General features: G+C 43.9%; 1 protein-coding gene across 1 annotated transcript in view; it reads left to right on the top strand.

The window, feature by feature from the left end:
• Positions 1–24,856, top strand: part of GABRA3 (gamma-aminobutyric acid type A receptor subunit alpha3) — a 45,342-nt gene that overhangs the window by 6,678 nt on the left and 13,808 nt on the right. The window contains exon 2 of the mRNA XM_056130283.1: positions 18,240–18,392. Within this exon, the coding sequence (XP_055986258.1) occupies positions 18,254–18,392 (139 nt within the window). The 5' untranslated portion in view covers positions 18,240–18,253. The remainder of the gene's footprint in view (positions 1–18,239; positions 18,393–24,856) is intronic.

Raw genomic sequence — 24,856 nt, 5'->3', positions numbered from 1 at the left:
CGCTCTTGTGTCATTTGCATCGTTACTAGGTTCATTCAGTTCAGTTCCGTCTTCCAGAAACAGTCTCATTTCCCCTTCCTTTATTTAACAGAAGGGCTGGAGTGATAGCACAGCGGTAGGGCGTTTGCCTTGCACGCAGCCAACATGGCTGACCCGAGTTCAATTCCTCCGCCCCTCTCGGAGAGCCTGGCAAGCTACCGAGAGTATCTCACCCGCACGGCAGAGCCTGGCAAGCCACCCGTGATGTATTTGATATGCCAAACACAGTAACAACAAAATCTCCAATGGAGATGTTACTGGGCCCGACGGGAGGGTCTTTACCTTTACCTTTACCTTTACCTTTACCTTTACCTTTACCTTTATTTAACAGAAATCCCACATCTTCTTTCCTTATCTAGGTAGTACATTTTCTTCTTCTTTTCTCCTCTGTAAAGAACTCTGAGGGTAAATAAGAGAGAGAACAAAAGGGAATGACCTGCCACAGAGGCAGGGTGGGATGGGGGGGATGGGCGGTGGGAGAGATACTGGGATCCGTGGTGGTGGGAAATGGGGACTGGTGGAGGGATGGGTATTTGATCATTGTATGATTGAAACCCAAGCACAAAAATTTGTAAGTCTGCAACTGTACCTCATGATATCTCACTAATAAAAAAAAAATCAAATATCATTAAATAAAAACTCTGAGGGTGGCCAGGGAGTGACCCTGACGGCTCTTCCCCTGGCTGCCCAGGTTCTGGGGGGCCTGGGCCACCCCGCACCCCCCAGTCAAGGTGGTCCGGGCCCTGGGGCAGACAGTGGAGGAAGCAAGGGCCAGACCAGTGGATAGGTCAGATGCTGTTTATTCCATTCTCATTCCCGTTCATTTCTGTCTCTGTCTCTCCTCCTCTCCTGGGCCCCAATCTGGAACCCCTTTCTCCTTCTGGCTCTGACTCTGGATTTCAATCTTGATCTTCACCCCACTCTTACAGTCTAGTTAAATCCCCCAAACCAAGAAGGGTTGGGTTTACACATAGGTGTGGTCACAATCAATGGGATTAAAGTTCTTCCCCTCAGGGGATGCTGCTTCTAGGACAGATTCTATTTCAGCAGGACCACCCACCCAGGGGTGGAATCCCACAAGTGTTTCTCCTCTCCTTGTCCAATAAACATATCCAGATGGTCACTGTCCTCCTGTTGTTCATCAGTTTTTTCGAGCGGGCCCAGTAACGTCTCCATCGTGAGACTTTGTTGTTACTGTGTTTGGCATATCGAATACATCACAGGGAGCTTGCCAGGCTTCACCATGCAGGCGAGATACTCTTGGTAGCTTGCCGGGCTCTCCCAGAGGGGCAGAGGAATCGAACTCGGGTCAGCCATGTTGACTGCGTACAAGGTAAACGCCTTACCCGCTGTGCTATCACTCCAGCCCAACAAACATATAAGCATTCATAATATTAATCATTTTGTATGGACACAGTAAGAGACACATTAAGCTTATAGAATTGCTCTCCTGTGGTCATCCCGATCTCAGACTACAGTGCTCAGGCCAGATTAGTCTTTCCTATCCCTAGCAGGGTCCTAGTCTTGTCGTTACTTTTGGATCATAAAAGAATTTGTCATGATCAAGCTCTTAACTTATATTTAAGAATTATGGTGCTTTGGCCAGGCCCATCTTGATCCTAGGGTAGCACATAGCTTACTGCTTGCCCTGGTTCCATCCAGCCCCTCGTCGGGACCCTGTGTTTGAGGGCACTAGGAAGCGAGGGCAACTGAAGTTTAAGTTGAGGAAGCAGGTGCCCGGGAATGAATAATATTCAAAGCCAATTAAATCCTATATTACAAAGCATAATATTAATTGTCTTCCTGTATCCATACAAAAAGGACATTGCATTAAACTATTCAAAAGACATAAGGAGAGGAGAAAGGAAATATTAACTTACAATATAAGTTCAGCGTCCTAGAAAGATCTGACCTTACAAATTAACAGGAACTGATTAGGGGGAATAAGCTGATTAACTGTTTGGGGAAGAGAGCATAGAGTAGTAGTTACAAATAAACAAAAGAATGGGAGTGACTCGGGAGCACTGGGATGGGAGCAACCCAATAAACCTAAGCTACCTGAGGCTATGCAGGAAGGACAAAACAGTGTTATCCTACACTCTTCATGCTTCATGTAGTTTTCATGTGCTTTCCTCATCCTTCCTTTACAATGCTTCATTTCCGACATTAAGAGGTGAGCGGGATTTTATAGCACTGTCTCTTTTTAGAGAATTCTGTTCTCATCTATTCCCTCTGCCCAGTGTCTTCGGGCAACGGAATGGCTTTCTCTGGGCTACTGACACTTCAAAGACTGTGATAATGCCAACATCAAGGGCAGAGAAAAGCACAAGCTTTTCTTCTGAGAGGCATCATTTTCTGTGGACCCACCACTGCATGCCTTGTTTCGGATGCCTCTTTCCAGAGCTGCTGCCATTAGAGTAGTACCCAGCCTCTGGGTTTCCCGTCGGGTCATGCTGTATGCAAGGTGTGCTCATGTCTGCGATAGTGATGTTCTATGTTCTAGGGTCTCATCTGCCATAGTTGGGAGGGGGCTGCTGCATTTAGTACCTGGCCGACCACTTGGGCAGCAGCAGGAGCATATGCTGAGAGGTCCCCTGAGTCAATGGGCCCTTGAAGTACCCTGCTTCCTGAGCCTGGCGAGGCATCTCAACTTCAGTGAGTTAGCCCCCAGGCACGTTGCAAGCTTCCTTCACAAACAGCAGTAACTGGGGATCACACTCGCACCCCAGAATCCTGCCATTCCAGTGGGAGCAAATCAAATTGTTTTGAGAAGTAAGCCACCTACCTTTGGTTACACCCTCTCTTCTGAGTCCAAATCCATAAGGATTTGCTGTTGTTCACAGACATAAAGGATGAACAGGTTGGAAAGTACTTATTTCAGGGCTTGGCTCAACTCTGTTCCTTTTCTGTTCTTTGGAATTTGGGGGCATGCCAGGTGATGCTCAGGGCTTATTCCAGGCCCTGTGTTCAGCAATGGTGGGTCCAGGGGGTAAATGTGATGCCAGAATCGAAGCCTGCTTGGCCTTGTGCAAGGCAAGTGCCTCCTCCCTGTAAGACCTCTGCGACCACTAACTCTTGTGAATGTGTCAGTGATGTCCGTGTGGTCTTGGGTGACTTACGTGAAGTGGGGAGGACAGAGGCCGTAGCCTCAAGAAGGGAATCTGCCTTTGTCAGGGGCACAGCTAGGGAATGCACAGACTGACAGTAGTGTGCTCTGGGCCTTGCTCCTTGTGGGGAGGGCAGGCCAGCCCTAGACCTTACCAGGTCTTTCCGCTCCTTTCCCACGCAGAAAAGAATGTCTGGAGGAAATAAGCAGTGAAGTATAATGAGAGAGAGAAAAGAGGAAGGAGAGAAAGAAGAGAGAGGAAAGAGAGAAGAGACAAGAGAGAAAGGAGGGGGGAGGAGAGAGGAGAAAGATAGAAGAGAGGGATAGAGGAGACAGGAGAGCCAGAGGAGAGAAAGGAGAGATAGAAGAGAGACAAAGGAGCGAGAGAAAGGAGAGTGAGGGGAGAGAGGGGAGAGACAGATAAGAGAGGAGAGGGAGAGGAGGGAGAGAGAGAGTAATGCATTCAAGAGAGAAGTAGGGATTCTCCAGCATGGAGGACCACCCCAGCATTAGATATGAAAATACGAAAGTCCACATCTCAAGAGGGGAGATGCAGGTGACATATGTACTCGGACCCCACATGTGCTGGGCATACGGGCACGGGCAGCACATGCACACGCTTCCTTCATTCGAGTTGGCTTTTAGAGGGTTTCTCCCAACCTGCCCCACTCTTCCATTTTGGTAAGAGTCCCTTGCTTGGGTGGTTGCCAAGGCTGGAGTTGGGAGCAGCGGGTGGTCTTTGAAATTTCTTTTCTGGTTTTTGTTCCTGCCGGAGCTTCTCTCAAAGTGGGATCCAGACTTCTGAGCTGTGCTGGTGCTAAGTGAAGGTCTGGTTCCTGTGCTCATCGGTGGGTTTTTGGCAGCCTTGGTGGTGCCGGTTTCATTACTTCCCAAGAATTCTTTGGTGGGAGTGAGGGTGGCTTCCCTAGCTACCTGCCTGCCTGCTTCACTCACTGAGATGCTTTTCCAGAGCACGGCTTTCTGCCCTTCCCCCATTAGGGACACATGTGGCGATGTTGCTGTTAACCCCTACTTTGATGTCCAGAGGGGACAAAAGCCAGTCTTTCTCAGGAAGCCTCGATGCTGTCCATTTGAGGGGCAACTGTTGTTAATAAGATGATGGTGATCTTTAGATTGAGGCTAGAATATGCTCCAGATTCTGGAAATTTTGTAGTGAAAAATCTGAACTTTTGATAGGGAGATTTTGTTTGTCTGGGGGCCACATGCCTTTTTGTGCTGAAGGCTTCCTCCCGGCTCTTTGCTTGGGGATCATTCCTGACAGTGCTCGGGAACCTTATGTGGTAAGGGGGATCCGAGCAGGGGTCTCTGTGTGCGAGCCAGGGCCCTTACTCGCTGAGCTATCTCACTGGCCCCTAGCTGATGATATTTTATACACGTGCTTGTCCGGAAATCCAGGCGCTCTTCTGAGTCATAGTGCGATCAGAATCCTTCTCCTGGGTTGAACAAGCAATTAACAAATCATCGAGGTGCCTGAATTCCATTTTTTCCCATTTGAATCCTTTCAACTTTTTTGGATTTGACATTTCTGGAAAGAAAAAGGAAAAAGAAAGAAAAAAGTCACCCGAAAGTCCCAAGGGAGCCCAGTAGCTGCTGAGCATCAGGACATGAATGTCTCTGAAGAGAGCAAGAATGCTGGTGGTGAAGCTAAGGGTGGAATGAAGGCGGCTCACGAGGCATCTTTCCCATTTTCCACACACGAGTCCCGGACAAACTTAGAAACCCCATTTGACATTTTTAAAGTAAGACATGGGGGATTACAAGAGAACTGGCCTGGGTGCGGGAGTCAGTGCTTTTCAAGGCTGTACTAATTGGAGTCCCCTCCCCCACTCCTCCCACCCAGTGTCTTTTATGGGGACATGGGCTATGTGGTTGTCGTTTGGACCCCCTGGGAGACATGTTTGGCACGGCCCAGCAGATGGTCAGATTGCTCCCCGAGGTAGCACGAATTGTTCCTGGGGGCTAACTGGAGCATAACCTGGGGGGTCATTTTTGGGTCCTATTGTGATACCCCAGAGGGGCTGAGAAGGTGCCTTGTAGAGTGTGTGAGGGTTCAGATACTTGATTGAAGGATCTGTTATCCTGTTGAGGGGTCCCCTGTCCTCTCGCCTCAGCTCCTGACACTGCTGTAGTTGCTGTGGTAACTGAAATCCACACCAACAAGCTACAGGGGCTCCCTGATCTCCGGATCTTTGCCAGAACTCATTCTTTTCCATGGTGAGATCACTTGCTCTGGTCCTGCCTCTGCAACGGTCCTGCTTCTGCCTCTCTGGGGACCGCAGCATCTTCACTGTCCTGCACCCTGTGACCTTGCGGTCTCTTGTCAGTGACCTTGGACAGTAGTCTGTCTGAGCAGCAGGTCCTGCCCATCATACTGCCTGCCTCCTGCCATTTCTGGCTTTGACTGGGCCGGGTCCTGGTTTCCTGCTGTATTAGACCCTCTACATCCAAACGCATGGCTCCTGCGAATTGCAGTCTGCCTTCACTGGCTCCCTGGTCCATCAAACTTCGCCAGTACCTGGGTGTGGTTCTCTAGCATCTTCCTGTGCGGAGTGAAGGAAATCTGTGTTTTGCTAGTTGTAAAGTGAAGGGGAGAGGCAAAGGGAGTATTTAAGGTTGTCATGGTGGACATTGCTGTATCTTTGCTGACTACTGTTTTATTTTAGCCACTGATACTATTTGAATAATTAACATGCAACATTAACATTAATGTTGCTCATTTTGGTTAAAGTGAATTTGAAAAACCTGTCCCAAAGCCACAGTCCTGAAATTTTGTATTGCGATTCTGTGATGTCCAGTACTGATAATGGTGTTTTGTCATGCACATAATTCCAACAGCACACCCATCACCAGGGTACCCACCTCCCTCCCCCAAGACCCCCAGCACCCCTCTCAACCCACTCTCCTCACCAACCCAGCTATGCAAAGCCACAGCATTCTTAATGATAAGGTGTTAGTCACTGGGAAATGTAGCATCGCACGGTAAAATCCATAAATTATCTCCACTTTAATGGTCTCAGATATATGGATCAGATTCCACTTAACCAATTCTCTATCATTTTCTATATCTTACTGTTGCAAGCAACATACTGTTCTGGCCTTTTAAAGACTACTTTATACATAGCATTTTGTGCCTGTGTAATTGAGTAGATAGGCTAGATGGGCGATTGAAATTGCTAGTTCAGAATTCTGCATACACATCAACAAATTGCCATTCAAGAAGGTTAAACAATTCATACTCCTGTGACAGCATAGGCGCATATCCGGTTGCCTTCACCCTTGGTAACACAGCTGGAGTTGGTTTAGTTATGACTCCCCAAAATAGCTGTTGGAAGGCCTGACCCTCAGCGTCTCAGAATGAGACTGAAAATAGGGTCATTGCAGATGGCATTCGATGGCATCTCCAATTAGCCCTGCAAACACGGTGGCATATACATCAGTACAAACAGTGCTTTGGTTCCCTGGACTCATTTCCCACCTGCCTTCAGTTTCTGTGCTCAGCCCTGCTGTGAGTTGGACCCAGGACCGCCCCCCCACACACACACATTCCTCCCCTCTCATGCGCAGCCTCCTCCGTTGTTCAGTTGGCAAGTTCTCACCCAGAGTGGGACTTACCCCTGGGCAAGCACTTCTTTCTCTCCCATTGGCCTTGGTACTGACTGCCTCTTAATTGTCTGGTGTGAAACTATTCCATCAGCACCTAGGTCTATTTTAGTGTAGACTGATTTGGGTTCGCTGTGTGTCTGGATGGGGGGCAGAGCCGAGTTCAGGTTCTTTCTACACCCTCGTCTCGTACCCATCCACTGAGAGGTGATTAGATACTTGCCGTTCATTGGCACAGTCCAGACTTGCGGCTGTCCAGGGGATGCGGGCCTCCCTGTGTGCAGTGCTCAGTAGGGGCATCAAGGCACGTGCTGCTGAGGTCAACAAAGCAGAGCCTGGAACGGCACAAGGTTTGCTACTAAGGTAAGGGGAGTACTTTGAGAATTAACACAAGGATTTGTTCATTGTAGTTTTCTAAAGGAAGGTGAAACGAGGTGGCTGGTGTGGACGTTGCTGTAGGAAAGAGCCTTTGGATGTGCCCCTCTGATACCTTTGTCCTTAGGACTTGTTTCAATAGTTTCACCTCACATAATAGCAATTTCTTTCTGGACTCTAAAGATGATCTTCCAGGTGGGGCATAGTGTATTGACAGGAAAAGGCGTGTGATTCATGGATATTATGTTTTTGGGGCGGCCACACCTGGCAATGCTCAGGAATTGCTTCTGGTGGTGCTCACAGACCATATGGAATGCTGGGCATGGAACCCAGGTCAGCCTCATGCCAGGCAGATGCCCTCCCCCACTGTGCTCTCTTTTAGTCCCAGTGCTCTTGTGTATTGGTGTTCTTACTGAATGTTATCAGTTGTCAATATAAAGTGATTTTAAGCAGAAGGCTTGGACACTCTTCTCCAGATTGGAACACATATGAAGTAAATGAACAAAATTCCTCAGAATCTATAATTATTCTTCTGCCACATTATTTAATTCAGTTTTACTTCCATTTCTTCATTCCAAAAATTATTGCAATATTTTTTTGGTTTTTAGTTTTATTAATTTGTTTAACTTTTTTTATTGACTCACCACGAGATACAGTTACAAAGCTTTCATGATTGAGTTTCAGTTATACAATATTCAAACACCCATCCTTCCACCAGTGTACATTTCCCACCACCAATGTGCCCAGTGTCTCCCCCGACCACTACACCCCTGACTCTATGGCAGGTACTTTCTTTCTTATTCTCTCTCTACTTTTGGACATTATGGTTTATTGCAATAATTTTAATACTGTCATCATTTATAGTTTCCCTTTAAACATATGACATCGCTAAGGAAAGACAAAGTAGAAAATACAAAGAGACAATGAAAAATTAGAGGGAGATAAAAAGAATTCCGCAAGAAAGTTTGAAATATAAGTATATAGATAGAAAAGGTACCCTGAAAACTTAGAGAAAAGTAAGTGCCACCCTCGAGAACATCATGCGATGACTGGAATGGGAAAGCATGGGAGTGAAGATAGATGGTCGGCAACTACACCACCTCCGCTTTCCTGATGACATCGTTCTAATAACACCAAACATCAGCCAAGTGGCACAAATGCTGAACGACTTTAACCATGAATGTGAAAAGGTCGGACTACAGCTGACTCTTACGAAGACAGTGTTTATGAGAAACAGCCTTGTTCCTGACGCTCCATTCGCTCTCAATGGAACCACCATCTCCGAATGCAACAGTTATATATACCTAGGTCGAGAAATCAACATGATGAATGACCTGGCACCTGAGTTGCGCAGGAGGAAGAAAGCGGCTTGGAATGCCTTCAAGAACGTTGAAGAAATAACTAAAAGGACAAAGAACCTCCAGCTACGAGCACATCTCTTTGATTCCACTGTTCTTCCTGCATTAACCTGCATTAACATATGCCTCAGAGACCTGGACCCTACGAAAACAGGATGAGAACGCTATTCTGGTCTCTCAAAGAGAAATCAAAAGAGCTATGCTTGGAATATCACGATTCACTCAAATGAGAGATAGAATCCGGAGTTCTGATCTTCGTCAATGCTCAAGAATCAGGGACGCTGTCTCATTTGCCAAGACATCAAAAATCAAATGGGCTGGACACATAATGAGGTTTACAGACAACCACTGGACTAGAGCCATTACTGATTGGATTCCACGGGACATCAAAAGATCACGTGGACGCCAACCTACAAGATGGTCAGACTTCTTCGTCAAGACCCTGAATGATCGGTTTGAGGCTCTGCATGTTCCTAGAATGAACAGATACCATTGGGCTACGCTAGCACGCAACCGGGATGAATGGAGACGTTACTGGCACCCGCTCGAGTAAATCGATGAATAACGGGGATTAAGTGATTAAGTGAAGTGATAGATAGAAAAACAGGTTATATATACTAAATATATATTTATACATATATACATGCATGGGCTGGAGCGATAGCACAGTGGTAGGGCGTTTGCCTTGCACGCAGCCAACTTGGCTGACTGGAGTTCCATTCCTCCACCCCTCTCAGAGAGCCCGGCAAGCTACTGAGAGTATCTCGCCCGCATGGCAGAGCCTGGCAAGCTACCCGTGATGTATTCGATATGCCAAACACAGTAACAACAAAGTCTCCAATGGAGATGTTACTGGGCCTGCTCGAGCAAATCGATGAACAACAGGAGGACAGTGCCACACTAAATACATGCATATAAACTATATGTATATATAAACATATATGTTTCTACTCATCGAGTATAATGAATTCAGTTTTTCAAGAAATTAAAAATATTTTTCTGTCTCTCATGGCCTATGAAGCTAGTTAATTGATGACTGTATCTTACATTTTATATTCAAATATTTCTCTTTCAACACAGATGTTGCTTAATAGATGAGAGTACAAAGGCAGGGGGCGTTTTCACAAACCACGTAAGGGTCATCCTTCATAATGAGACAGAAAAGCAATGACAGGGTAAATCTACAGATCAGACCTGCACTGCACTGTCCTCCCGTTGTTCATCGATTTGCTTGAGTGGGCACCAGTAACATCTCACAACAAATTGTGAGACTTGTTACTGTTTTTGGCATATCAAATACTTCACAGGTAGCTTGCCAGGCTTTGCTGTGTGGGCAAGATACTCTCTGTAGCTTGCCAGGCTCTCTGAGAGGGGCGGAAGAATCGAACCCGTGTTGGCTGTGTGCAAGGCAAACGCCCTACCCATTGTGCAATCGCTCCAGCCCATATCTACAGATCACTTTACACAAATAGAATCAGTTCTAGGAAGCCTTCATTCAGTAAACTCCATATTTCTGATCCATAGACAGCCAACTTATGAATACATGTGCATTATACGTTTTACAATTGTATCCATGAATATTTCACACAGCATAGATGGTACTTCATAACCTTACTAAGTTTTCAGACATAGGGGTGGAAATATAACAGATAATGCAGGGAAAAATTCCCAATCAGATCAAAGCTTTAGTTTTTACTATGGCAAAGGAAGAGGAGATCAGGAGTGAATCACAATGTATTAGAGAGAATCTCAGTTAAAGGACACGATAAATCAATTTGCTAATCCTTCTAAATGTTCATTTACACTGGTCACTCAAAGAAAGTAGATAGGTTATGAAAATACCTAATAATATTCTAGTTGGGCTTCCTTTTTTTGTTTACTTCACATTAGATGCAGTCTGAAATATTTGAACAGAAATATTTGCCCACCAGGGCAAAAGGCTTCATTCAGTTTTCACTAAGAATAATTCTTTTTTTTTCTTTGCTTCCTCCTCTACCACAACTTTACTGAACTATAACTAACAGATAAAATTGTATGCATTTAAAGTGTACCACGTGCAGAAGATCACAGTACCTTAAATATTATGCCATCTGATATATATATATATCAAATGATGATTTGATCTTTGTGTATATTGCAAAATGATCATCAATTTAGTTACTAACATAAGTGATCTCACTGTAAAGTATTTTAGTTATGAGCACTCCTAAAATTTGTTGTCAGCAAATTTCAAGTATATAATACTGTATTACCATACCATATTTGATGGGGTTCAGACAGTAGGCAACAAATCATAGAGGGAAATATCACGGTCACGGTCCTCCCGTTGTTCATCAATTTGCTCGAGCGGGCCCAGTAACATCTCCATCATGAGACTTGTTGTTACTGTGTTTGGCATATCGAATACGTCACGGGGAGCTTGCCAGGCTCTGCCGTGTGGGGGAGATACTCTCGGTAGCTTGCCGGGCTCTCTGAGAGGGGTGGAGGAATCGAACTCGGGTCAGCCATGTTGGCTTGTAAGGCAAACGCCCTACTGCTGTGCTATTGCTCCAGCCCAGAGGGAAATATATATATTTATATACATAAAATATATATTTATATCTATTTACCACTGTGATTTATATAATATATATTATATATAAATATATAATATATTTTATATATAAATACATATTATATTGACATAATATATATACCTCATATATATATATATATATATATATATATATCTCGGAGAGCCCAGCAAGCTACTGAGCGTATCCTGCCCACACAACAGAGCTGGCAAGCTACCCGTGGCATATTCAGTATGCCAAAAACAGTAACAATAAACAGGTCTCATTCCCATGACCCTGAAAGAGCCTCCAATATGGCAGCATTGGGAAAGACGAGTAAGAAGAGGCTGTGAAAATTTCAGGGCTGGCCTTTTGGAAAACAGTATGGACGATTCTCAAAACAAAATTAGAATTTGAGCTCCCATTTGACCCAGCAATACCAGTCCTGGGAATATATCCTGGAGAGGCAAAAAGTACAGTTGAAAAAGTACATCTGCACTTGCATGTTCATTGCTGCACTGTTTACAATAGCCAAAATCTGGAAAAAAACGAGTGCCTTAGAACAGATGACTGGTTAAAGAAACTTTGGTACATCTACACAATGGAATACTATGCAGCTGTTAGAAAATGTGAAGTCATGAAATTTGCATACAAGTGGTTCTACATGGAAAGTATCATGCTAAGTGAAATGAGTCAGAAAGAGAGGGAGAGACACAGAAAGATTGCACCCATCTATGTAATATAAAGTAACAAAATGGGACACTAATACCCAGGAATAGTTGAGATAAGTACTAGGTGGCTTGCTCTATGGCTTGGAAGTCAGCAGCGCATGCTGGGGAAAAAGGCATCTTAGAAAGAGAAGGGAACACCAAGTAAAGGGAACAGCACGCTCGGGATGGGAGATGCCTGCTGAAAGTAGATTATAGACCAAACATGATGGCCACTCAATACTTCTATTGCAAACCACAACACCCTAAAGGAAAGAGAGAACAAAAGGGAATGCCCTGCCACAGAGGCGGAGTGGGGGGTGGGGGTGTGTGGGAGGGTTACTGGGATCATTGGTGGTGGAGAATGGGCACTGGTGGAGGGATGGATACTCGATCATTGTATAATGAAACCCAAGCTCGAAAGTTTGTAAGTCTACAACTGTACCCCATGGTGTATCACTAATAAAAATTAAATTAAAAAAATCTCGGGGCTGGGACAAATGGGGACATTACTGGCACCTGCTCGAGTAAATCAATGAACAATGGGATGGCAGTGATACAGGATTATTTAGTTACCACCCTGTATCCCGTTTTTGTTTGTTTGTTTGTTTGGGGGTTACCACACCTGGCCATACTCAGGAGTTACTCGTGGCTCTACACTTAAGAATCACCCTTGGCGTGCTAAGTGGATAATATGGAGGGACAGGGATCAAACCTGGGTCTCTGCGTGCCAGGGACGCACCTTACCCACTGTACTGTCTTTCCGATCCCTGGGCCCCATTCTGACCCCCAGAACTTAGTCGTCTTACTTCTGAATGTTTGTGTCATTTGATCGCCATCTGTGCTTTCTCATCTTCTAGTCCTCAGGTCTTGGAACCCTTAATTCTGTTCTATGTCTCAATAAAAGTATTGTTTCTATGAGTAGATATTTTTACATTAATCATGCTACATGGTATTTGTCTTTGTCTAGTGTATTCTACTTAACAGAGTCCTCCAAGTTCATCCATATTGTCAAAAGTTTCATATTTGTATAATTGAATAATATACCATGTGTGTATCTCTCATTTTCCTAGTCTATCATTAAGAAGACAGATTATTTCCCCCTGTGTTTTGCTAACTATAAATAATGCTGCAATGAATATGGGGGTTACACACTTCTGTCCTAGATGCTAATTTTACTCCCCTTGGTTCTTTACCTCAGAATTCCCTTCCAGAAACAGTATGGACAATTCTCAAAAACTTTAGAAATTGAGCTCCCATTTGACCCAGATATACCACTTTTGGGAATATATCCTGGAGAGGTAAAAGAGTATAGTAGAAATGACATCTGCACTTGTATGTTCATTTCGGCACTGTTTACAATAGCCAAAATCTGGAAAAAAAACCCGAGTGCCCAAGAACAGATGACTGGTTAAAGAAACTGGTACATCTACACAATGGAATACTATGCAGCTGTTAAAAAGATGAAGTTATGAAATTTGCGTATAAGTGGATCAACATGGAAAGTATCATATTAAGTGAAATGAGTCAGAAAGAGAGGGAGAGACATAGAAAGATTGCACTCATCTGTGGAATATAAAGTAACAGAATGGGAGACTAACACCAAAGAATGGTAGAGATAAGGACCAGGAGGTTTACTCCACAGCTTGGCAGCTGGCCTCAAATGCTGGGGGAAAAGGTAGCTCAGATAAAAAAGGGAACACCAAGTAAAGGGTATTTGGAGGACCAGTGCAGGTCGGGAGATGTGACCGAATGTAGACTATAGATCAAACACAATGGACACTCAATGCCTCTAGTGCAAACTACAACACCCAAAGTAAAGAGAGAACAAAAAGGAATGCCCTGTCACAGAGGCACGGTGGGGAGTGGGGGTGGGATGGGGGTTGTGGGAGGGATATTGGGATCATTGGTGGTAGAGAATGGGTACTGGTGGAGGGATGCATACTCAATCATTGTATGACTGAAACTCAAGCATGAAAGTCTGTAAGTCTGTAACTGTACCCCACGGTGATTCACTAATAAAAAATTTTAAAGAAAGAAATCCCTTCCTGAATCCAACTTGCTGCCCCACATAGGGGGTCCTCTCTTGGCAAGAGTATTCATTCCTCCCTTTCCCATCCATTTGGGTGCCCCTCTTCTGTACATTGCTGTGGGAGTTTTGTTTGCTGGAATTTTGCATGAGTTCTGTGTAGAATGGCTTAGGGTTTCGTATAGATTTCGCACGATTGGGGGATGAGATAAACACAAGTTCTCCCTCGTTGAGCATCTTGGCTCTCCCACCCCTCCCCGATTGTGGGATTCGCATTTCCATGACGATCATGTCAAATAACAATTTTCTGTAGCTGTCAACAATTTCTATGTCTGCTTTGTATTAAATTTCCCTGGATCAAATTGTGTTAGATAATTCGCTTTCCTTACTAGTGAGCTGTGAGAAAAATATATTATCTATCTATACATATATATGTATAGACTTTTTGTTTGTTTTTATGTTGGGGGGGGCCACATCTAACAGTATTCAGTGACTATCCCTGGTTTTGGTGCTCAGGAGACCCTCTGTGATGCCAGGAATCAGATCCAGGGTGAGCCACACGCAAGGCAAGAACCCTAACTCCTGTAATATTTCTGTCCAGGTAATGATAGCTTAGGACACATACAATCTGAAGCATTTGTGTGTGTGCCTCATGTGTGTTCCAGGCTAAACCTCAGCATGGTTCTAGAGCATTGTTGTGTGTGACCCTGGAGCCCCCCAAACATCTCCAGTGTTGTTCGGGAGCTCCCTGGCACAGCAGGACCTGCAGGTGGCACTGGATGAGTATAACCGGAAGTGGCCTTGTGCCCCTGAGCGGCTCTTTCCAAGCCCCCCACTGAAGCAAACAAATTCGTTGCCAAGGAGATGCTTTTCCCCATCTTATTTTTGGAGTTTCACAGCTTCGGGCCTTTTCCTTAGTTCTTTAATCCATTTAGAGGTAATTTTTGTAAATTATGTAAAAAGGTGATTGTTTGCATTTTAACCATTGTGAATATTTGGTCTTCCCAACACAATTTATTGGAGACTTTCCTTTCCCTGTTTTGCTCGGTTGCTTTGTGGCCACAACAGACCGTGCTTACTCGGGGCTTACTCCTGCCTTGGAGCTCAGGGATCATTCCTGCTGGGTCTTCGGAGACAATCTGGGATGCTGGGATCCAGTTAGACACATGCAAGGCAAATACCCTACCTACTGTGCTATTACTCTGCTTTATTACTGTTTCCCCTTTGCCCAGTTTGAATTCCTAGTGCCCTGTTCAGATCCATGTTTGTCTTAAATACCTGAATTTATTTCTCTTTTGGTTTTGTGTTTGGGCCGTATCTGGCAATGCTCCGAAGTTACTCCTGATGCTGTACTCAGGATTTTCTCACAGTGATGCTTGAGGAGCAACATGGGATGCTGGTGATAGAACCAGGGTCAGTGGCCTGCAAGGCAAACACCCCACCTGCTCTACTCTCTCTCTAGTCCCTGCATCAGCTTATTTCTGGAGACTTTGTTTTGTTTTCATTTTGCTTCACCATTGATCTATGTGCCAGTTTCTATGCCAGTATCACACTCTTTAGATTGTTGTAACAATATAATAAATATATATTGAAATCGGGTATTGTGATGTCTGCGGTTGTATTGTTCTTAGAATGTTTTTTGGCTTTTTGAGTCACCTCTGGCAATGCTTAGGGATCCTCCTGGCTAAGCACTCAGGAATCACTCCTGGCAGTACTCAGGGGATCATGTGGGATGCCGGGGATAGAACCCGGGTCTGCTGCATATAAGACAAATGCCCTCCCTGCTGTATCACTGCTCTGACCCCTTGTTCTTGGAATTGATTTGGATCTTGGAGTATTTTGTGGTTCTATATATACTTCTAGAATTTTCTTTTTTACTTCTGTGAAAAATTACATTAACTTTGTCAGTTGCTTTGAGTAACATGGAAATTATCACAGTATTAAAGTCCAAACTTTAATGTCAGCTATATTTCCATTTGTTTATATTGTTTTCAATTTATTTTAACAGTATCTCATTGTTTTTAGCATAGAGGTCTTCCATATCCTTGGGTAAGCTTACTCTTAAGAATTTTTTGATTTTGATGTTATTATAAATGCTTTGTCATTTGAATTTGATTTTCAATTTTTTTGTGTGTAAAAATCTGGTAGTTTGAATACAGTTTTGTACCCTGAATTCATGCATTAGAATTTTCGGTTCAAATTTTTAGTGTTACTGAACATCATATCATTGGTAAACATGATATTTTTACTCCTTCACTTCGTACCTATGTGCTTACTCTTATCATTCATTTATTCATTTATTTATTTCATGAATCTGCTCTGTCTAGTTACTCCAGGCTTCATTGAATAAAATTGGTAGATGGAAGTGGACAAGTTTGTCTTGGTCCTCTTTGAAGAGGAAACACTCATGTTCTCAGCATTGAGGGTGATGGCAAGAACAGGCTTGCTGTGGACTTCCTTGTTGTGTTGAGCTACATTCCTTCAGAACCAATATTTTATATTATCACAAAAGGATATTCGGTTTTATCAAATGTTTTTTCCACATTTATTTAGTGGAGCAATAGCAAGAGCATTTAAATGATCATATGAATTTACTATTTCATCCTATTAATGTGGTATACCACATATATATTGACTTTATATGTTGAAACATTATATACTTGATCAGGTTATCTGATCTTTTTAAGGAGTTATTAAATTTAGTTTGCTAGTATTTGTTGCAACTTATGCACCTATGCTCCACCAGGATATTTGTCAGTAATTTTCTTCTCTTGTAGCACCCTTAGCTAGTGTTAGTTGCAGAGTAATGTGGACTTTCTAAAATGAGTTTGGAAGTGTTTCTCTTCAATTTTTTGATAAGTTTAAGGGGGATTGGCACTCATTAGTATTTAAATGGTAGAATTCATGCATTAAGTCATTTTGTCCCGAGCTTTTCTTTGATGGCAGATGTTTAATTACTAGTTATATCTCCTTACATGATAATTATCTCTCTATGTTCTATTCATGATTCAATGGGCCATGCATTTCTGTTCAGCAGGGCCAACAGGGGTACTCTTTCAGATGGGAGACTGGCTATTTGTATCTATTAAAGGATCGCACATTCTAGCTTCTATTTGAAACATCCTTGGCACACTCAACTCTTTTGCTAGTGGGGTAGCAGAACCCCACACAGTGTGCTGGTCACTACTTGGGGACATGGTCATAGTGTTTTGACCCTGGGAAGTGGCCTTTCAGAACCCCTGCAGTCAATATTCTGTTTGGTATGGAGCGTCTTAAAAGAGAGCCTGAGTATGGCCTATGTTTTAGTAGGGAAAAGAGATCATTTATTGGTTTCTTAAGAATACGTTGAAAGGGGTAAGTATGGAGAACAGAGATGGCACACCAGGGAAGGCATTCATCTAGCAGAGTCCACTTGGGTTTGATCTCCGGGCACCCTATATGACCCCTGAGCACAGAACCAAGAGTAAGCCCCAAGGACAAGGAAGGAAGGAAGGAAGGAAGGAAGGAAGGAAGGAAGGAAGGAAGGAAGGAAGGAAGGGAGGGAGGGAGGGAGGGAGGGAAAAGATGGAGGGAAGGAAGAGATGGATGGAGGGAGCAAGAGGGATTTCTCAGGCCATTCTTGATAGTCACCCCCTCCTGACCTCATTTCCTCCCTCTAGTCCCCCTGTCCTACTGGTTGGTACCCTGGTCTCATGCTGTGCCCATGTTCTGCTATTTGAACTTTCAATTCTCACCCAAGAAGTCCAAATAGGGGAACACAATGACGTGAAAGCATCCACTTTGGGATCATTGCTTGCACTCTGCCCCTTTCTCGACAGTTACTGTTGTCCACGGGGTTCATCTTGGCCAGTTTATTGACCTGGAAGATAAGAGTGATCACAGGGCCCATCTCATAGTATTGTTGTAAAGATGAAGTAATTTAAGACTGTTAAAGGCCTAGAAGAATGTTGAGCACAAAACAAAAGCTGTAGATGTGAAGCGACATCTTATTATTTAAACGAGACACTCATTTATTTGCATAAACTTCGAGTCCAAATTACTCTGAGAAGACTATGTTGGTATGCTGAAAGCAGATCTTCGTATAAACATATGCAAAATCCCTACACTGCTTCATGACGATGGAATGGGTCTGCCTGGGACTGCGGAAATAGTCAATAGTGTGGGGAACATCCTTTGCACCCAGGAAACCCAGGTTTGATCCTGGCACTGCATGATCCCCCAAGCACCTCTGAGACCTCTAACAACAACAAGCTGGAAGTAGCTCCTGAGCTCTGCGGGGTCTGGGCCCCAAACCAAGAATAAAACAGTGCTATGTGGTTCTGAGAAGGTGGGAGGTGCTGGTATGCCTTATTTTAGATGTGAGATGACAAGCTTGGCGAATTGAATTGGGAGCTATAGATGGAGCTCTGTCTACTGGGATGCTTACTGCCTAATTTTACTCTCTCTCTCCAGGAGAGTATGTCATCATGACTACCCACTTCCATCTCAAGAGAAAAATTGGCTACTTTGTGATCCAGACTTATTTGCCATGTATCATGACTGTCATTCTTTCACAAGTGTCTTTCTGGCTCAACCGGGAATCTGTTCCTGCCCGCACGGTCTTTGGTGAGTTTTGCTTTATGGGAAACTGGGAAGAAAACCCGAGGCCCATCTTAGTAGCTAATCATTGGCTCCTGCCCTTCAGATCACCGATTGCTTGACAAAGCAGTAGAATGGGTTGTCGCACTAAGGGGACTACAGACCTGGTGTCAGGCAGCCCTGCCTTAGGATCTGGGGTGGATCTGTCATGGAAGACAGGAAATCGTTGTGTTGGAAGACAACAGACAAGTGGTCCAGGGGCTCTTTCATCAGCCCCTTTTATTCTGCATGAGCCTCTCTGACTTGGCTGTTTTTTCACTAACCTTTTTGAAGGTATCAATTATTTGTTACACCGGAAGGGTTACAGCAAGTTTGAAGGGTTTTGCAATAGCACCTACAGTCAGGAAAATTTTTCTTAGTGTGAATTTACTGATGTCTGGCAGAGATTTGCATATCATTAGCACTTTTCCCTGGGAGACAGAAAGTGTATAAAACATTTACTGCCTCTTTTTTCCTACTGTAAGATGTTTAAGGAGATAAATGTTAATTAACTTCTGTAGTCTATGAAACTGTCTCCTGTGCAGTGGTGATGGTATTCACTTGGAATTACCCAGCACTGACGAAGGAGGGAAGCATTTTAAGCCAGGAAGAGGAGGAGACAGCTGGGGAGACACAGTGACCTGGAAAGTAAGAAGAAAGGAAAACCCAGGAGTGACATGAAAGAGAGGATACTTCCAGTAGAACGAAATAAGCAGGTGGATGAATGTTACCATCAGTTTAGGGATGGTGCAGGTAGAATCTGCCTGTTGGATGCAGTGCTGTGTCAGTGGCATAATGATCTTTAATGAATGGCTCCACACCAGCCAAGTGGAGGCAATCAGAATTTAGAGGCCATTTAAAAACTTTCCCCTTCAAAATCCTAAAAACTGAATAGGGCATAGAAAACATTCTTCTAAATGTCTGAGCTGCTAAGTAAGACTAAGCCGCTAAGTAAGAAATTACTCCGGGGCCCCAATAGGAGGAGGAAGTGAAAACTCAAGCATTATTCACAGTAACAGATACTGGTAGTAAAAGATGGGTGAATGAACTGCTAGTAGTTTTGGTAAAAAAAATCTCTGGGTTTAGGTTAAATAACAAATGCTCTAAGTCTGTGTGGTATCACTATTGTAGGCTAAAAGTGTCCTCAAAGCTTTGTATGTCCTAATCCCTAGAATTTATTAATTTTGCCTTAATGGCAAAAAAAGGATTTGCAGATTTGAACCAAATTAAGGATCGTGAGATCGAGCAATTATCCTGGATTATCTGGCTCATTTCTAAATGCAAGTACAATTGACCTTATAACTAGGAGACAAGGATATATAGAGCAAAGGGCAATGCAAAGAGAGAGATTATAGTGAAACCTGTGGGGAAAAGGAAAATATTCCTTTTCCTGGGTCCTGGACAAGAGTATGGTCTTTAAAGTCATAAAAAATAGACTATCAGGAAATTTCAACTGAAGAAAATAAACATTTTTTCAGCAACAACTAACTCATTATCATAAACATGCCATTAAAGGAAGTTCTTCAAGCAAATGGAGAATTATACCAGCAGGAAGGTTTAACTGCATGAAATGAAAATGAAAATTATAAGTCTGTGGGTTGTGCTAAAGTTAATGCTTAGTGATTATTGAATATATAAAACTATAAAAATCAGGGTTGGAGCAATACAGTAGCACAGCAGATAGGGTGCTTGCCTTGCACACGGTCAACCTGGATTCGATCTCTGGCACCCATACGGTTCCCTAAGCCTGCCAAGAGTGATCGCTGAGCACAGAGCCAGGAGTAACCCCTGAGTACCTCTAGGTGTAGCCCCCAAACCAAAATAAATAAAATTATGAAATAGGATCAGTGGATAGAAACGCACGCACATACACACATACACAAAAGAGAAGGCCATAGTATAATCTACGCAGGTTGTGGTAGACACCCATGAAATGAAAATATTCTAGGTCATTTTCCTTATCAAGGGAATGTATAAATATAGCAAGTAATATTTAGTGGGTTTAAAGTTTCATTGTCGTAGGTCAAGGTACATGGTGACTGAGACAACAATCAGGTTCTCAGTACACACATCTTACATTGTGATGCTGGACCCCCTCATTCTTTTCTTTTTTTTTTTTGGTTTTTGGGTCACACCCGGTGATGCACAGGGGTTATTCCTGGCTCTGCGCTCAGGAATTACCCCTGGCGGTGCTCAGTGGACCATATGGGATGCTGGGAATTGAACCCAGGTCAGCAGCGTGCAAGGCAAATGCCCTACCTGCTGTGCTATTGCTCCAGCCCCTGGACCCCCTCATTCTTTTTTATTTTCCTTTTTTTCCCTTTTTTTTTACTAGTGAAACACCATGACGTACAGTTGTAGATTTACAATTTTTTTGTGCTTGGGTTTCGATTATACAATGATCAGATACCCATCCCTCCACCAGTGCCCATTTTCCACCACCATGGATAATATCCCCCCCACCCCCATCCCCCCATCCCCCCTGCCTCTGTGGCAGGGCAATTCCCTGTGTTCTCTCTCTCCTTTTGGGTGTTATGGTCTGCAAAAGAGGCATTGAGTGGCAAACATGTTCAGTCCATAGTCTACTTTCGACATGCATCTCCCCTCCTGGGAGGATCCTCCAAACACCCTTTATTTGGTTATTTGGTGCTCCCTTCTCTATCTGAGCTGCCCTTTCCTCTAGAATGCCTGGCTGGCCACTAAGCTATGGAGTAATCCTCCTGGTGCTGATCTCAGCTATTCTTGGGTATTAATCTCATATTTTGTTACTTTATATTCCCCAGATGAATGCAATCTTTCTATGTCTATCCCTCTCTTTCTGACTCATTTCGCTTAGCATGATACTTTCCATGTTGTACCACTTGTATGTAAATTTCATGACTTCATCTTTTCTAAGAGCTACATAGTACTCCATTGTGTAGATGTACCAAAGTTTCTTTAACCAGTCATCTGTTCTTGGGCATTCAGGTTTCTTCCAGTTTCTGGCTATTGTAAAGAGTGCTGCAATGAACAAACAAGTGCAGATGTCACTTCGACTATACATTTTTGCCTCTCTGGGATATATTCCCAGGAGTGTGGACCCCCTCATTCTTATCTAGCACATTCTTCACTGTGACGGGCGAACAGGGCACACTTGACTGTGAGCTGGACGTGAGAATTAGTGTCACTGGAACCTACTTGTCTTTCTGATTGAACCGGAACCGGGTAAAGATCACCTAAGGTCCCTGCTCTCAGACCACTCCTGGTCTGGTGGGACAAACACGAGAATATCATGTTAGTGTGAGATATACTCAAAGGAGGGGAGATAGTGCAAAATGGGTCTCGAGAAGAGCGAAAAAGAGAAAGTGCCAGGGGCCAGCACAATAGCACAACAGGGAGGGTGTTTGCCTGGCACATGACCAACCAGGATTCAATCCTTGGCATCCCATATGGTTCCCTGAGCACCTCCAGGAGTAATTCTTTTTTTTAGGAGTAATTCTTTAGTGCAGAGTCAGGAATAACCCCTGAGCATCTCTAAGTGTGGCCCAAAACAAAAATTAGAAAAGAAAAACCCTGGGTAGCAGGTCTGACTAAATGGTTTCAAATGCCAAACATCTTTCTCATCCATTAAGTGTACCAAAGGCTTGATTGAAGGTCTTACCAGTTCTTACTTGCTAAAAGCTCTCCACAAGATAATCAAGCCCGTAGAAGTAAGAGCTATAAAAATCTCCACGAAAATGTGGCACATAATCACTTGTGCTGCAGATTTCTCTCCACCCACATATGTGAGCACTGTAGTAAGTGGGACAGGGCTGAGAACAAGGAACGGAAACTCATTTCTACGAGGAGGCCTAGCTTACTTCCTGTGGTGTGAGTTGCTGAATCGTGAGTCCATCCTCGCACATCAACAGCTCTGTTTGATCCCTGTCCAGGCTAAAGGGTGTCTAGCTAATCACCCTTAATGACCTTTTGCCTAGTTTGGGTAACAACAAGCTCCTTTGGAGGGTTTTTGTTTGTGTGTTTGGGGGGCCACTCTCATGATTCTCAGGGCTTACTTACTCCTGGTTCTGCACTCAGGAATAACTCCTGGCGGGCTCGAGGGACCATCAGGGATGCTGGATCTCAAGCCCAGGTTGGCTGCATGCAAGGCACACACCTTACCCACTGTACGATTGCTCCAGTCCCAACTCCTTTGGAATTTCTAAGTTGAGATTGTTAAGTCTTTTCCAGTCTGTACTTCCGTTCATATAGCAACTGTAAGGGGATCAATGACATGCCACCAGACAGGTGTCCCAAGGGCAGTATCCACGTCCTGAGTTGCTGTGTGGAGTCAGGCAGTGCTAGTCTCCCCTCATCGATTTGCTTTCCATGACATCTCTCACCCCTTCTTTCCATGACCTGAATGACTTGCTGAAGCAGTTAACTCGAATAAAGAGGTTCTCACTCTCCCCATTACTCAAGTTTAGATAGATGACTTTGGGTAAAATGGCGTTGTCCAAATTCTGGACAGAGAATGTTTAGGGAACATTCATAGATGGGAGAGGATGGAGGCACAGAGAGATTATGGAAATTGCCTAAGATACAAAGCACATCTGTGGTGAAACTCAAAATTTCTAGATCTAAGGCAGGTATTCAAGACTTGAACACTATTGTGAATAATAATTACAAAATTATTCTAAGTATTGTTAACATGTGATTGTAAGTGTACTACTACTTATGAAATTTGATGGTACTATTATGTACAATCAAATAATAGTAATATTAATTTTAGATGCTCCCATTTATTGAGGGATTAGTCTGTGACAGATATTAATTATACTGTATGAACTTTATGAATGTAATTTCATTGGATCTCCTAAGAAGTCTAAGTCTGATATTATCACACACACCTTTCACACATGATAAAGCTGAAGATTCATGGAGTAGAACACCTTATTCAAGATTCATAGTACTAGTAGGTGGGCTTATTTTCAGTTGTTGTTTTTGATTTGGGTTTTTTTAAGGGGATCTCACCCAGAAGTGCTCGTGACTTACTCCGGGCAGCACTCAGGGTTCCATTGGATGCAGGGATTAAACCCACTTGGCTATATGCAAGGCAGGTGCCCTACCACTATCACTCCAGTCCCCTAAATGGGATTGGTTGAATTTAGGTCTCTTCAGCCTGTTTCTAATACTCATATTGTGTTTTTATTTGTTTTACCATGTTTAGGTTTTTCATTCATTTATTTTTTACTGAGATAGCATTGGTTTCCAAGAGTGCGAATGCTTATATGCTTTAGTAGTACCACACCACACCCCTGACCATAATGTCATTATCCCTCCATCACTGTCCCTAGGTCCCTTCTTGCCCACCCCTTTCCCCCACCTTCCGGCTTGGTAAGCTCAGAGTTGTCAGTCTTGGGGCTTGGGGCCCATTCAACGTTGTCTGTTGCCTTGCTTTCTTCCTTTACACAAATTAAATTGTTGGTAACTGTCTCTCCAGCAGGAGATAGACCTGCTCCCTCCAGGTTTGTCAGAGTTGTAGAAAAAGGGTAGATTTCATCTTTTCTAATAAGTCAGTAGTTTTCAGTTTTGTCTGTATGCCACAACTTCTTTATTTATTCATCTTCCACGTTGTGTTAGGTTGTTTCTGTCTCTAAAACGTAAATAGATTAGGGGAGAAAGCATTTCAATGCATAACTGAGTCTTAAAATTTCAGGCTAGGGGCTGGAGAGATAGCACAGCGGGTAGGGCGTTTGCCTTGCATGCAGCTGACCCAGGTTCGATTCCCAGCATTCCATATGGTCCCCTGAGCACCGCCAGGAGTAACTCCTGAGTGCAGATCCAGGAGTAACCCCTGTGCATTGCCAGGTGTGACCCAAAAAGCAAAAAAAAAGTTCAGGCTAATAAGATGACCAGGGCCAAGAAGTCAGTTCCTGGACTGGAGAGGTGGTTCAGTGGGCAAGTTGCATGGCTTGCACGTGGCTGGCACACGGCTGGCACAGCATATGGTCCCCTGAACCTTTCCAAGACTGATCCCGGAATATAAAGCCAGGAGTAAGTCCCAAGCACAACCCCGCACCCCTGACCCAAAGGCATCAGTTCATCGAGGACTAGGCTTTGTTTTAGCAAAAACTCAGAAGAAGTAGGTACTGGAATAGCTTTGTTTGTCTATGAAGTTCAATATGACAGAGATTGTGAGGCAATGAAGAACTTATTTCCCATGGTGACTGACTGTGTTACTAGACTAGTATCCAGTAGAGGGGAAGTGGAAGTGCCACGTAGCTCAGACTATGTCTTGAGCCTTGGGCTGAGCTCTAGATGGTTCAGAGGATTACTGCCAGCATGGCAAAGGGAGAAAATAACAAGAGAGAGAACTGTCATTTCCAACTGGCATGCCATTCTGGGGCTGAGCACATTCACAGGGACCCATTGGCCACCCTCTGAAGCCTGTCCCGAAGTGGAGGAAGCAGGCTTTCCTGGGGCCAGATCAC

Source organism: Sorex fumeus, unplaced genomic scaffold (genome assembly GCF_029834395.1).
Source record: "Sorex fumeus unplaced genomic scaffold, SorFum_2.1 ptg000075l, whole genome shotgun sequence".
Lineage (NCBI taxonomy): Eukaryota > Metazoa > Chordata > Mammalia > Eulipotyphla > Soricidae > Sorex > Sorex fumeus.
Note: the sequence above shows the minus strand (reverse complement) of the source record. Positions and strands in the feature narration are given on the sequence as shown.